This window comes from Pygocentrus nattereri, chromosome 6 (assembly GCF_015220715.1).
Source record: "Pygocentrus nattereri isolate fPygNat1 chromosome 6, fPygNat1.pri, whole genome shotgun sequence".
Taxonomy (NCBI): domain Eukaryota; kingdom Metazoa; phylum Chordata; class Actinopteri; order Characiformes; family Serrasalmidae; genus Pygocentrus; species Pygocentrus nattereri.
In genome coordinates, this window is record NC_051216.1 from 29,201,013 (window position 1) to 29,216,837 (window position 15,825).

Consider the following 15,825-nt stretch of genomic DNA (forward strand, 5'->3'; position numbering starts at 1 on the left):
GCGGCACCAATCAAGGCAGAAGAGGCAACAGCATCAGACGCACAGGATGGGCAGCTGATCAGCTCGGCAGAGAAAGGAAAGAAAAACACAGAGTCAGTTCTGTAAAGAGTGGCTGACCACAGATTACAGTATAACAGAGCAGCAGAGACTCCAGCAGGTCTAGACCTGACAGGGAAGAATAATCACTAAAGGCTTGACTGTACAAGTAAGTTTTTAGCCTAGACTTAAAAACTGAGGCTATGTCTGAGTCCTGAACATTAACAGGAAGATTATTGCAGAGCTGGGGGGCTTTGTATTAGAAGGCTCTCCCCCCTGATGTAACTTTATTAATTCTAGGTACCAGTAGTAAGCCAGCACCTTGTGATCTAAGTAGGCGTGATGGTTCATAGTAGGAGAGAAGGTCACTCAGGTACTGAGGGGCGAGTCTGTTTAGAGCTTTATAGGTCAGTAATAGGATTTTATAATCAATGTGAAATTTAACTGGTAATCAGTGCAGGGCTGATAAAACTGGGCTAATATGGTCAAACTTTCTGGTTCTTGTGAGGACTCTGGCTGCAGCGTTCTGGACCAGCTGAAGCTTGTTGAGGCTTTTGCTGGGACATCCAGACAGCAGGGCATTACAGTAGCCTTGAAGTAATAAATGCATGAACTAACTTTTCTGCGTCCTGTAGAGATAATGCATTTCTTAATTTAGCAATACTGCAGAGAAGGACAGATCAGCGTTCATCACACCAAGATTTTTAACAGATGCGATGAACATTTGTCCTAAAATGTACTTTAATCAATTCATTTTAATATATTCATGGTGGAGGGATACATGAAGGGCAAAATAGTCCCCCCACATTTTTTTTTCTCAGATTTCTGACTGTTTTACCATCATCAACATTATATGTAAAAACTCAGAAGGAACGTGTAGGTTCACTGGGGGTTGTCATAAAATGGCTATTTTTCTGTTGTAGACATTGTGATCCCTGGTTCCCATCACGACTACTAGAAAGAAATCAGAGTCTGTAAGTTTCTCTACAATAAACCATTCAACCAAACAATTCAAAGACTGAATTATTCAGAAACTTTGAAAAATGTGTGGAATCACCCTTTAAACCGGCTATGCTCTGGCTCTGTAGATCTCTATTTCTAGACTAAAATACTAAATAAATGTACCGCCTTATTACTTTTTAAAACATGGTTACTTTTCAATCCTTAATTAGAAAGTAAGGACCGTTTACGTTTGTAAACCTATGTATGCAATGCATATGTGCAGTTAGCAAAGCTAATTTAACGAGTTTCACGATGTTTCACGAGCTTGTGTATACCAACGCCCACGACCTGATTTAGGGGTATTTTAATATATATTTTTCATTTGAACTCAGTAACGGACAGAAGCGTTTCTAATGACACACAACCTTCTTTTTCAAAAGTGGATTTTCCCAGAAAAACGTCTTTTAATGAGACCGGCGGAGATGCGCCCTCAGCTTCGGCTGCTCTCCATCTCTTCAGGAAGAAGGCGAAGTTGTGGCGCCAAGTTAGCGTCAAAACTCGCGAGAATCCGCGCGCGCAAATATCCCGGTTCTGCTCTGGTTCTGCTCTGCTGAGGAGAGTCGAAACTTCACTCGCTGTTACCCGCACAGTCTGCGGAGACGTGCCGCGAAGCAGCTTTCATCTGAGCGAAAACATGCCTCCGTCTATCTGTTTACAGGACCGGCCCTGTCAGGCTTTTGCTGCGATGGTAAATCAGAAAGTTCTTCCGTGTTAAAGACAGAAGACAGGAGAAGTGGAGATCGTCCTCTGTTCTCCGGGTTCCTCTGTTCTCGGGGTTCCTCTGTTCTCTGCTCTCTGTGATTTCGTGCATCGGTGAGTAGCAACATGTCTTATTCTTCAAAAATTAGCCTGGCATAATTCTGTCTGGTAGGTAGCGCAATGCAGAAATGACGTATAGCCATTGATATATGGAAGGTTGGATGGCGTCATCAGCTGTAGAAGACAACGCAGCGTCCTTTGATTAGTCTAGCCTGCGCTTCCAGACTTTCAGAGCTTAACTGGCATCATATTCTGTTTTATTCTGTTCCCAGACACTTAAATATGAAGTGGTTACTCCTTTTCATCTCAAAGAATCACCTGACCTCTGGGTTGGCTTAAAGTTTTCAAAATGCAACTCTCTTCCTAGATAAGACAGCTGTATTACTGATATACCAGCTTTATCATATCACATTTTCTTATACAGGCAATGGTAACTTCTATATGAAAAGGTACTTATTTACAGTTATTGTCATTTTCAGCTGTGCTGTTTGTAAGGCTTCCTGTCACAGAGTAACACAGAGGAAGTGGTGTTCATTCCTGCCATCAGTATGTGGAACTGGCAGCTGTGCAAATTGAGACACCTCTCTTAACACGGGGTCTTGCTCGTTTCCTGCTGAAGAGGACGATAATACTTCACTCAAAGCGGTGAGTAGATCTCTCATTGCTTTCTTCTAACTCATTAAATAAATGCATTGTACGTTTTAAACTGTTTGACTTTCTTCTCACTCAGGCTTGGGGAAGTGTCCACTGCTTGTGTCCAGGATGGCTAACATTTTAGAGGTACTGTGTTTTATACACAGATAGTTCCATTTTAAATGTCAGTCGTTGTGTAAGTGTGCTTCTGTGAGAGAGTGTGTCTTTATTCCTTGCCGTACTGTTTTAATTGGTTTGTTATCAGTACAGGCAGCCATAACATACAGTCATGTTTGGTCAGTCATAACTTTGTAACAACTCTGAATTCCTAGAATATTTTACCATGGCTGTGAAGAGGTCGTTAGTTTTAGTCTTCCTATAGTAATGCAGATGTGAGGTCATCATAATATTGTGTACATTAAAAGAGTTAAGTGAAAACGACATACTGCCTTGTTTTATCTGCTGTCAAGGGATTTAACCTGAAGTGAGTTCAGAATCAAATTAATTGATTAGTTAGGTTTCCGTTTCTATTCATATCAAATGTTCCTTCAGTTGTCATGAGAAATAAACTTTGGTATAGTCATTACTTATAGGCATAAGCTAAGGTATAGTCAGGGTTGGAATAGCTACTGAAAAATTAATAGTTTCCCACAATGCATAGCTAGCTGCAATTTAACTACTTTTCCAGAAAAAATAGTGGCTGTTCTACTTTTTAAAAAGTAGTGCACTACTTTTTAGCTACTTTCAAAGCAAAATTGTCAGCACATTTGTGAATCTTCACCTGACACACCAAACAAGCCCAACTGACAGTGTGAACAAGATGCTGCATTTAATCCTGTGCCAGAAAGAATCACACAATTGAAAAGCTGCAAATATACAAGATCTCCAAAAAGTGACTTTAAGCATAACCAGCCATCAATCTTCTAAAGACAAAGTCAATAATTCCTTATTTTTCCTTCAACAAAAATAACCACACAAACCAAACAATTCTGTGCAAAGCATTGTCAGCTGTTGAAATAAAACTGCTCCAATATAAACATTTCAGCCAGATCTGTGCAGACATGACACTGAGTCCTTTAAACTTCAGCAACACTTTAGCCTCAAAATTCTCATCAGTGACTCTGGCTGTGTTTGAGGTGAGAATCAGGCCTGAATCATCTCTCCACTGCTGCAGAGCTGCTGCGGCTCTACAGCAGAACTAGATTTTTAAATGGCGTGACCATTTGCTCAAGCTGTCCGCAGCTCAGTCAGGTTTGCACAGTCACCACCAGCTCAGTTAATGACCGAGTTCTGTGGTTCACGTTTTGCGTGATATATATAGCAAATATTATTGCTATAGCTACACAAAAATTTGTAGGTGCTACAGCTACTAGCTACATTTAATAAAACTGTAGTGGCTACAGCTACTAGCTACTAAAATTTTTAGTTAACTACAAAAAGTAGCGTACTACTTAGCTTCTCCTCCCCCATCCCTGGTTTTAGTGATTGTGACAACCAACAACAAATCCACCCATCATTAATATCATTAAATAAGAGCTGAATATAATGCTCATTTTGTGCAGGGCACTCTGAGTTATGCCAGAGTATTAAACTGACAACTGTTCATCATATGATCATATTTTCATCCATGTGTGTTGAATGTAACATATATTTTGGTTATCTTTTAGGATAATGGAAGCGAAGTGGCACATTCAACTGAACTTCCTGCAGAGATTAAGGACTGGGATAAAAACCATGTGAGAGACTGGATTCTTAAGTTTTCAGATGTGGATGATGAATATGCAAATATTTTGTTTGATCAGGAGATTACTGGATCTAGTCTTTTATTACTGGAGAAGGCTGAACTTATAGACTTAAACATCAAGCTGGGTCCAGCAAAACTGATCATTCACAGGAGAGATGAACTCATTAAACTAAAAGCTCAACAGTCAGTTAGCCATGGAAACCAGTCTAGTAAATCATGCAAGCCCTACCCTTTCAGTCAGTATCATGCTGCCTACAGATATCAGGAAAACAGCATACTTGATGTAATAGAAACAGGTGCTCTGAACCTCATAGAGCCATGCCATGAGTACAAAGCATTTATCAACTTTCAAAATGTGACAACAGAGGAAAAGCTGAAGAAGTTCACAGAAGAGGTTATCAGATTTGCTGCCGCCTGCATGAACAGCCGAACTAATGGTACTATTCATTTTGGAGTTGGAGACAGACCAGACTACCCTCATGGGCAAATTCTGGGTACTAAAATTGAAGACAAAGAAACATATAGTCAGAAACTGGCAGATGTGATCGAGGGTAGGTTTGAATATAAGCACATTAATGTGGTCAAAAAATGTATTAAACCCCCCAGGTTTGTCGAGGTTCTTGAAGCTGATATGACAGTCTCAGGAAAATGTGTCATAGAGGTGGACATAGAGCCGACTTCCCTGCTTTGTGAAGACAGCTTCTTTCATGTTTACAGTGTAGACACAAGGAAATCTAAAAAACAATCTAAAACCAGAGACCTTAAGACTGATGAGAAGGATAGTGCAAAGTTATTTTACATTCGAGATAACAGCAGCAGCCGGAACCTTCTTGTCCAAGCCTCGTCCACCAAGTCCTTGAAGGAATACTACAAATATGTTGACAATATAGTGCGCTTGTCCCAGCTGAGGAAGGAAGCTGAGGAAAAGCACCTCACTGTGGCTAAAAACAGTGTGCAGGGTTCTAGGCTCTGTGAGATGATAACAGGAGGCTCACATTCTTTGGACAAGTCTCACTTTGAGCGATATGTATTGGTCACCAACAAATCTCATCCAGTTCAGAAAGAATACCTTGCTTTCCTTTTAGACATGAACTTGACAGCCGTTTTGGACTTTGATCCAGAATCTGCTGAGACTGGCTTGAATAAGCTATTTGATGAGAAAAGAAACATTAATGTTCATTTGCCAGTGCAGTATAAAATCACAGAGCCAGTGGAGGAAATTGCAAGTAAGCTAAAGCTGACCAGAACCACAAGCTGGGTTTCCTGTAATGGAGGAATAGAGGACGAAAAACCCTCTGATGTAGATAATTGGCTATTGGAGAAAGGTTCCTCCATTCGTGATGTCGTGTCCTTTTTTTGTCGAAAAGATGTGTTACCTCACAAGAAATTCCTCGTCATGTTCCTGCTGTTGAGCGATGTCACTGACAAACATGATCCGATGCTTGAGACCTTCAGCATGTTTGTGCAGGAGCTAAAAGGTACAGAGCAAATATTATGCATTTGTGGAAGTGAAAGATTATACATTCACTGGAAGGAACTCATTGAGGCACGATATGGTATCAACATTTCTAGAAGATGCATCTATGAGCTCAGTTTTGCTGAAATTAATGGCACTCTCCTCAGTCTGTGGTCAGAAAATCGGAAATCAAGTCGATTCCTTCCTGGTGGTTGTGGTAAAGTTCTTTTACCAAGGAAAGTGGAGGGCAGATTGGATGCACTGAGTATTTTATCTGTAAACCAGTGTGAGGGAGGAAATGAGGACAAGAAACAACTAGAGGAAAGTTTTTATAAGGGGGGCAAGGTGTCCTGGTGGAACTTCTACTTCTCAGAGCAGTCAGGATCAATGCCTTTTATCAAACGAGACAAGTTTGACTACATCATTAATACTATTATTCCAGACGTGTGCTCCCTCACACAAGCTTGTGTTCGCTTCAACATACTCCATCTTCCTGGTTGTGGAGGAACTACTCTAGCCATGCATGTCTTGTGGACCCTGAAAGAGAAATTTCGATGTGCTGTACTGAAGGGCAAAGCAGCTGATTACGACGATGTGGCCCGGCAGGTAGTTACCTTGTTGACACATGAGACGACTGACCAGCAAACTTGGCTTCCTGTTTTACTCATGCTTGATAACTTTGATGAATTTGATGCTGTAAATGATCTCCAGCAACTCATTGAAAAAGAATGTCAGAGGGCAAATGCTTTGTCCAAGTCACCCCAAGTAATCCTTCTGAACTGCATGAGAGAAGAATCATTGTTGCAGACTGAAGCAACAGGTGACACAGTTTTCATTGGTAACAGACTATCAGAGACAGAACAAAAATTATTTGAGAAAAAGCTAGAGGAAATTGAAAAGACCTACAAGAATGCTGAAACATTCTATGGGTTCATGATCCTGAAGAAAGACTTTTCACCAGAGTACATACAAGGCGTTGTAAAAAATACCCTGAAGAGTTTTCATTTTGAACAGAAGTATGCTCGACTCTTTGCAGTCCTAGTGCTCTTGGATTGCTACTGCAAGAGTGCAACGCTATCAGTGTCTGTATGTGAAGAATTTCTCGGGTTGGCAACAAGGCCAGATTCCAAGTCATACAAAGCAGAAGATGGATTTGGGAAGTTTTCCACACTTTTGACACGTTGCACAGAAGAGTCCAGTGTAGTATTTGAAGCTGTGCGAGTAATCCACTCAAGCATGGCAAAACATTGTTTGGAAGAGCTTACAACCACTTTCAATGTGTCCAAAGCACAGATTACTGACTTCCTGCTCACAACAGACTTGTTTTACGATTGCATTCAGGGAAAGGAAAAACTAATGCAAGATGTTCACAGTATGCTGGTGAAGAGGAATTACTCGGCTGAAAGTCTTCCAGCAGAGTGCCAGTTTTCACCACTTATCCAAGCGATTACAAAGGAGACACCTGGCTTTGAGGAACACATTTTGCTCAATGCTGCAAAGCGCTTCAAAAAGGATGCAGTGATATTCCAGCTTCTTTCAAGGTACTATTATCTGAGGAAGAAAGACTTCAGAGAGGCAAAGGACTGGGTGAAGAAGGCAAGAGATCTCCAAAGGCATAGCTCTTACATTTGCGATACATCTGCACAAATCATTAAGCATGAACTGAAAGATGCTATCAGCAATGACAAAGATGATCCTATTAAACCAGAAAAAATGAAAGAGTATCTCAAAATGGCTGTCTCTGCAATTGAGGCTTTCAGGGAAACCCAAGAAATTGCAAGAAAAGAAGCCATTGTTCACTACAAAGGGAAAAAAGATTTTATCTCCTACAATACTGCTGGTCACCTTGGTGAGCTTCAGATTGCAGTTATAGTGACTGACATACTGGAGAGGATCCCGGTTTTTTCGTTAGATGAACTTAAGTGCAACATTCTCACTCAAGTTCTCTCAAGGGACATGAATATTAAAGATGTGGCAGAAAAAGATCCCAAGAGACAAAGGCATACATCATATTACCATTTTTTGCAGGGCTTTGAAGAGCTTCTTTACAACCTCAAAGACAACATGAAGAAGCAGTTTGATTTACTTGACAGTTACTATGTCAACTTGGGCTCATTTTATTTCCAGAAAGATAATCGAGAGTTGAGGACACGACAGGAAGTCTTTAAGTGCTTTCAACAATATGCCAAACTGTTTTGCAAGTCAGATTCAAAGGAACCAGTGAGAAACAAGATGGTGACCAAGATGCTGAAGATTCAAAAAACCCATCAATATCTGGAGAAGAACAATGCTGATTCTTACAGTGGACTGTTGGCCAGGCTTTCTAATGAAGCATCTGTGGCAAACATTGAACAAATTGTCGAGCGGTACACTTTTTTATTTGGCCACGCCCGTCCACAACATGACGGACACTTCAAGGACACTGTCAACATCATCTATGCACATATTGTTCTGAGTCGAGTTAGCCCTGGATCTCAGAAACTCTGGGCCTATACAAAGCTTCTTCAAGTACTCATTGACACACTTAAACACCCCACCCCCCTCAGTGAAAGCCTGCCATTGTATTTCATTTCAGTTGTGATGCTGTGGCCAGAGACCACCGATATGTTTTCGGGAGGGAATTTGAATGACAGGTTCGACAAGCTGGGAAGTTACATATCACAGATGAGAAATTCTTTTTCCAAAGAGATGAAGCCAATTTGCATTGGCAAGAGAGCAGTTGTTCACTTTTACTTGGGGAAGAAGACTGGTTACAAACGCCTGATCACCCAAAAAGACATGGACGAATGTGTGGGATCTGAGCAGAGCATGGCAACTCATTTGCAAAATGGAATGATATGGAAGAATGAAAAAGTCAGCAATATCCTCCACAGAGTTAGTGGAAGAATCTGTGACAGTGCCATTCTGGTAGACACACCAAATGAAAATGGGAAAGTTAAAGTTTATCCAATGTTCAAAAGTCAGTTGAAAGGAAAGTTGGGTGACAGAGTGTCATTTTTTGTTGGATTCACCATGAATGGTCCAGTTGCACTTGGCATAGACAGTGTCACTAGATCCAAGTCCAGGTGAAGACGGAGACTGGGACACATCAAGTTCAAGTCAAAACCAAGACTTGTTTAAAACCGGGGTGCATTTTTTCAATGTTTGGAAGTACATTTTACATTGAAAACTTTTGTTCTGTTTGTTATCTTTTGGTGATTATGGTAGATGTTTCAGTTTTAGTAATTTTTTTACTAATTATATAGTTACTAGTTATTTATCTGCAAATTCAATGTGTGTCAGTGTCAAGCATGATTGTGAATATTGGGAATAAAACCATGTAAGAGACTGGAATCTAAAGTTCTTATCAGAAGATGAATGGATCTAGTCTTTTATTACTGGAGAAGACTGACCTTATAGATATAAACATTGAGCTGGGTCCAGCAAAACCACCAGTAGCTACGTTTACAGGTAGCCTGATAATCCGTTAATAATCCGAGTAACAACTCAATCGGAATAGAACACGTCCATTTAAACACCTCAATCGGTATAGACTAATCCGATTGAGGCAATTCGGAATACAGTTTCTATCCGATTGAACGAGGTGGGTAAACCTCTTAACAAATACTCTGATAAACGGTCTGTATGGAGTCAGTGATTTAAACGGTCTGTATAGAGTCAGTGATTTAAACTGTCTGTATGGAGTCAGTGATTTAAACTGTCTGTATGGAGTCAGTGATTTAAACTGTCTGTATGGAGTCAGTGATTTAAACGGTTTGTATGGAGTCAGTGATTTAAACGGTCTGTATGGAGTCAGTGATTTAAACGGTCTGTATGGAGTCAGTGATTTAAACGGTTTGTATGGAGTCAGTGATTTAAACGGTCTGTATGGAGTCAGTGATTTAAACGGTCTGTATGGAGTCAGCCCGCGAGTCTGTGCTGAAGATCCATTACTGCCACTGCTGCAGGGCCTTCGGCTAAAGCGGCTCAGTTCGCCCACCAAACAGCACCACCAACAAAACGGCAGACGATCTGTTCCAATTCTTTAGGTCAGCGCTCCTCCATGCCATCCCGGGCTCTGATGGCCGATGGCGGCGCTATGATGTGCGGCTAGTTAGCCGAGCCCAGTAGCCGCTGTCCAGTCACTACTTTCCTCACAGGAGCTGCTGGTATGCGCCCGTTTTGAGAGGCACGCGCTGTTTCTGCGTGGCATGTGCCACTGGCGAGTGCCACTAACCGGGCGGCAGGTGCCACTCGCTAAGTGGCACATGCCAGTACGTGCCATTACCGGACGGCGGAGTTGCCAGTTCCCGATGTCAGATGCCACTTCGCGCTGAATCCCTGCAGTTCCCGTTTTACGATATCGTGGACGAATTCATGGGAGATCGACCTCTTGCTAACACGGATGAAAGCTGATGTTGGGTTTACTGACGATTTGCCCACCGTGGAGGAAACGCTGGAAAACGTTAACGAGGGTAAGCGCCTCTCTACGTAACCTAGCACACATATATATGATCAGCTAGCCATAGTGAGCATAGTTGTCTAGTTAGCTAGCTTTAGCTCATGTTTGAATGAGCCTGACTATAGTGGGTTTCATTGATCTTCAGGTGCGGACCAGATCACCTCAAACTCTGATACCGCTGCCCAGGAATCTACATTATCAAGCGGAACCAACTCCAGCGTCCAGTCTGATGATGGCAGCGAGCAGACCAACGACCACATTATTCCAGCGTTACTTTAGGTTTAGGCTTCCATGGATCATTAAGTCAGGTTAGTTTTAGAGTTTTTTTAATGTACTCAAACAGATCTAATCAAATTTCTAATAACTCATTGGTCTTGAGTACTTTTTATTGTCAGACACAGACCTGTAATCTAAAATAATAAGTTTATGTTAAGCTTTATTCTCTAGTTATACCCATTATAAGAAAAAAAAGCTTAACATGGTTTAATGTACCAAAACAGCCATCTAGGTACCTCCTCATTCAGATGGTGGTGTAATGGTGTGGGGGATTGGGGTTTTTTTGGTACGTTTTGGGACTTGTAACACCAATCAGTCATCACTTTAGTGCCACAGCCTGTATGAGTATTGTTGCTGACTGTGTGCATCCCTTCTTGGCCATACTTTACAATCCTCTAATGGCTAATTCCAGCATGATAAAGCACCATATCACAAAGCACATGTCATCTAAAGCTGGTTTCATAAACATGACAGTGAGCTTAGTGTTCTTAAGTGACCTTCGCAGTCACCAGATCTGAATCCAGTTAGAACACCTTGGGATGTGGTAAAACAGGAGCATCAAAGTACACTTGAAACATCTGCAGGAATTCCATGATGCAGTCACGTCAACATGGTCTATAATCTCAAAGGAAAAACAGATTGTGGAAGAAAGAAATTTAGATCGTTTTTTAGAGCAAAAGGATGCCCTCTCCAGTATTAGTATTAGTGTTCCTAAGTGCTCGGTGTGTATAAAGAAAGAGTTTAAATTTAACAAATTAAAGCAACCAACAAACACTACATTTGACACATCTGGTTATAAGCACTGTCACATGCCAAACATAGCTATGAGAGATGTTGTGTTTCTAGTTTGGGGTTTTAGTACTTTAAGCCATGTTAAGCTTAGTTTTTAAAATATGTGAAAGTAGAGAGGGAAGAACTTATAACAATTAACTTATAACAATTATTACTTTTACATTTTATCATACATACTTTGTATTTTGTCCTTTTGGTAATAGTGTGTTTTTCACCAGTAATGTGTGGGAAACAGTGATTCTAGGTTGCTGTAATAGCTCATTTATGCACATTCACAAGTATTTTAGCATTTCCCTGTAATAAAACACAAAATAAAAGTCTTAATCTCATGAAAAAAGAAAGTAGTGTTCAGGGTGTTTTCTATATGTAGTTAAAGAAAAAGCTGCTGGTAATGGATTTCTACTTTCTATTTAAAAATCTGCTTATACTCTACTACATGTCTTTGCAGGACCTGGAACAAGAGTTTCCTCTCGTTATGACAAGGCCATGCGCACTTGGTCAACTGAGCAGAGGCGCAAAATGTTTGGATGGAAAAACAACTGGAGAGAAGTCAACAACGTGAAGTGAGGCTCCTTGCTAAACTAGTCGAGGAAACTTCATGATCAAATGAACGTCTTGCAGGGCAACTACTATCAGGTCTTAGTAGCATCTTTTCCCAAGTAACAAGCACAACACCCATTATCCAGAGAGGAACTGCACAATTCCAATACTCCCATCTCCAACCACGTCATCCATACCCTGACAGCCAAAATGTTTACCAGTCACAGAACCCCATCCTACAGCGACACCGACAGTTACATTTCTATGAGCATATAGGTAAAAAATAAAAACCACAAACACCAGTTTGGTACTGCTTAATACTTTTACTGTTTATTTCAGTAAGTAACTTCACATTTTTACATACAGATTTGTTAGGTTAGTAAAAAATGTTCTAAACCACAGTGGCAATAACACTAAGAATATTGTTCTGTACAGTTCCTAAAGCAAACTACTGAGGTTTTTGTTGCATTGCTATTTGTTTTATTTTGTCTATTTGCTGCTGGTATTTGTAACATTTGTGTAACTGAAGTTTTTGCTTTACATTTAAAGAACTAAATTTGAGTTGTTTGCACAGAATATATGTACCGTTTTATTTGTGTCCTTACATTTATAGTTGTCCTTACATTGTGCTGTGTAAATGCTGTGTAAATGCATGACTGTGACTTAATAGATTGAACTAAGATCCATAGCGAACAGTAAATGTATGTTGCACAAAATTGCTTTGCATTAAAACATGCTCAAGTACTCCTCATTCAAACTGAACTAAATGTTTACACAATGTATATAGTTTTATTTATTTGTTCCTGCTGACATTTTTTACATTTTAGATAGATAGATAGATAGATACTTTATTGATCCCGATGGAAATTTAGGCATCCAGCAGCAACAACACAATACAGTAAGAAACATATTCAACATCTATTAAACACAGAAGAATAGAAAATATATAAGGGTATAAAAACTTTCTGTACAAGGTAAAGAACTATCTGTAGATGGAGCAGTATAGTAGATTTTGCTAACAGCCAATAAATAAGTTCACAGAGCAAAGTGCAAGGTGCAAACGACATTGGTTATAAAAGTGACTGATGTGCCATAGAATTATTAATATGTACATGTAAACAATATAGTTCTGTAAAGTGAATATGTGAATATATGAATGCCCCACCTTGAGTAAATGTACTTGAGTGTAAGAGAGGTTGGGGAAGTGTAATCTTGAAAAAATAATTAAGCGGTTGAGTAGTTGAATAATGTCCATGTAGTGTGACTGGGTTAAACTCAGTCAGCAGCAGCATCCCGTCCCCGATGGGAGGAATTGAAGAGTCTGATGGCTCTCGGAATGAATGATCTTCTGAGTCTGCCTGTTGTGCAGCTCTGTGACAGCAGTCTGCCACTGAACACACTCCTCTGCTTCATGATGATGGTGTGAAGTGGGTGACTATCATTGTTCATGATAGAAAGCAGTTTATCCAAAGTCCTCCTATCTGCTATTGTAACCAGAGAGTCCAGCTCCACACCCACCACTGCCCCGGCCCTCCTGACCAGCTTGTCCAGCCTTGAAGCATCTCTACTCTTCATGTTGCCTCCCCAGCAAACCACAGCGTAGAAGAGAATGTTGGCCACGATTGAGTGGTAGAACATCTGCAGAAGCTTCTTACAGATGTTAAAGGACTGCAGTCTCCTCAGGAAATAGAGCCGACTCTGTGCTTTCCTGTACAGGGTGTCCGTGTTTGTTGACCAGTCCAGTTTGTTGTCCAGATGCAGACCAAGGTACTTGTAGGTCTTGACCGTCTCCACATCAACCCCCTCAATGGAGACTGGCTGCAGGGATAGTCCAGAACTATGGAAGTCCACCACCAACTCCTTGGTCTTGGATATGTTCAACTGCAGTTGGTTCAGTCGACACCAAGCAACAAATTTCTCCACCTGTCTCCTGTACTCCTCCTCCTGACCACCCTTGACACATCCAACGATGGCAGTGTCATCCGAGAATTTCTGCAGATGGCACATCTCAGAGTTGTACTGGAAGTCTGTGTAGAGAGTGAAGAGGAAGGGACTGGGTGTGCTGACAGTCTGTGAGAGGGAGATCTGTGCAGCACTGAGAAGAGGGTGTGAGGTGTCCGGAGGGGCAGAGGCTGAGGTTGCTGTGATGGCAGGGCAGACAGAAGCAGATGAGGATGAAACAGGACAATCAAACTGGTTATAGAAGAGATTGAGTTCGTTCGCTCTCTCCACACCTCCAGCTGTTACACTGTCACTCCTTGGCTTGCATCCTGTGATTGTCCTCATACTATCCCAGACCGCCTTCATGTTGTTATCGTGTAACTTCTGCTCAACCTTCTGTAGGTCTCCTTAGCCTCCTTTAAGCAGGACTTGAGTTCCCGCTGAACGTTCCTCAGCTCCTCCTGGTTCTTGTCTTTAAAGGCCCTCTTCTTTTTGTTTAAGAGGTCCTTTACATCACTTGTAATCCAGGGCTTGTTATTAGGAAAGCAGCGAACAGTTCTTACAGGAACCACAGTGTCCATGCAAAAGTTCAGATAGTCAGTTGTGCAGTCTGTTACCCCCTCAATGTCCTTGCTGTAGGAGTTATGCTGCACACTTCAGTCTGTGGATGCAAAGCAGTCCCTCAGGGTCTCCTCTGCCTCCTTAGACCACTTCCTGAAGGAGCGTGTTGTTGATGGTTGCCTCATCACACAAGGTTTGTACCGAGGCTGCTGGAAAACCAGATTGTGGTCAGATTTTCCAAGTGGGGTCAGAGGGATGGCCGTGTATGCATCACTGATGTTAGCATACAGGAGGTCAATTGTCCTGTTTTTCCTGGTGGGACAGTCCACATACTGGGTGAATGAGGTCAGTGTGGAGTCCAGCGTGACGTGGTTGAAGTCACCAGACAGCGCGACAAAGGCATCTGGGTGTTGTGTCTGAAGCCTAGCGATGGTCGTGTGTATGACGTCACACGCCACCTCTGCGTCCGCTCGGGGGGCATGTACACACAAACAACAATGGCGTGTGAAAACTCCCGCGGGATGTAATATGGTCTTAAACTCACCGCGAGCAGTTCAACATCCCGACAGCAGACAGTCTCTTTAACAGTCACATGTCCAGGATTACACCATCTGTTGTTAATGAAGATAGCGAGCCCACCGCCCTTAGCTTTGCCACTGCGCGCGCAGTCTCTGTCCGCCCTCACCGTGACGAATCCGGGGATGTTTACATTAGCGTCGGGGATGTTAGTGGTTAGCCAAGTCTCTGTAAAGCAGAAGAGACTGCATTCCCGGTAGATCCTCTGGTTCCTCACTAATGCTGCAAGCTCGTCCGTCTTGTTGACCAGAGAGTTCACGTTGCCCATCACCACTGCAGAAATACAAGGCTTGTATCTCCAGCGATTCTCCCGTTGTTTAGCCTTTAGCTTAGCCCCGGCTCTGCAGCCCCTCAAGCTGCGCCTCAGGTCTGTTGGAATGGGGTGCATCACGCCGGCGCGGCTCTTTTTTCTCAGCGCGAGAAGTTCTTCCCTCGAGTAAACAAAGTTTCTGCAGCCCTTATGCAGATTCTGGTGATCCATATCCATGGGGTACATAAAAACACAAACTACAACGTAGTAAGAGATGAACAAGGAAAGTAAAGAATGAAAAAAGTTCACTTTAGGTGAACCGCTACACGGAGCTGCTGGAAGGCTGCCGCTCGTGTCGGCGCCGGGAGTGGATGACGACATTTTAACATTCAAAAACAAAAATTGTGGTTAAATCTGTGGTTAAAGAGCATAACTGTGCCTTAATAGCTCAAATTAAGGAATAGTATGTTGCACAAAAATGACTATACAATAACATGTGCTTTCACTTAAATGTTTTCTTTTTGTTTTTGCATACTTTGTGTGTCCAGAGTATGTTAATGAGTAGTATGTACAGTCATACGCAAAGGTTTGGACAACCCCCATCCAAGTGATGTCGCTGAACTTCAAATATTGAAAAATAAAACAATGGGTGTTATCATTGATATCTTTTTTTTCCCACAATATATTAACTTCAAGATGAAGTTTCTTTCCTCTGCCCATGATGTGTAGTTATTTTAACCTAAAGTTTTAACAGATGGGTGGATTTGACCAGGGGGTGTTGTAACATTTACATATGACTGTACATAGTATGTTTAAAA

The 15,825-nt window shown here is 41.6% G+C and overlaps 1 protein-coding gene across 1 annotated transcript; it reads left to right on the plus strand.

The window, feature by feature from the left end:
- The first annotated feature begins 1,345 nt into the window (after positions 1–1,345).
- LOC108426086 (sterile alpha motif domain-containing protein 9-like) lies at positions 1,346–12,423 on the plus strand. Its single transcript, XM_037539015.1, has 6 exons — positions 1,346–1,851; positions 2,277–2,442; positions 2,528–2,577; positions 4,098–10,084; positions 10,217–10,379; positions 11,588–12,423. The coding sequence occupies exons 3-4, from the start codon at positions 2,560–2,562 to the stop codon at positions 8,697–8,699; spliced, it is 4,620 nt and encodes a 1,539-aa protein (XP_037394912.1). The 5' UTR covers positions 1,346–1,851; positions 2,277–2,442; positions 2,528–2,559; the 3' UTR covers positions 8,700–10,084; positions 10,217–10,379; positions 11,588–12,423.
- The last annotated feature ends 3,402 nt before the right edge of the window (positions 12,424–15,825 follow it).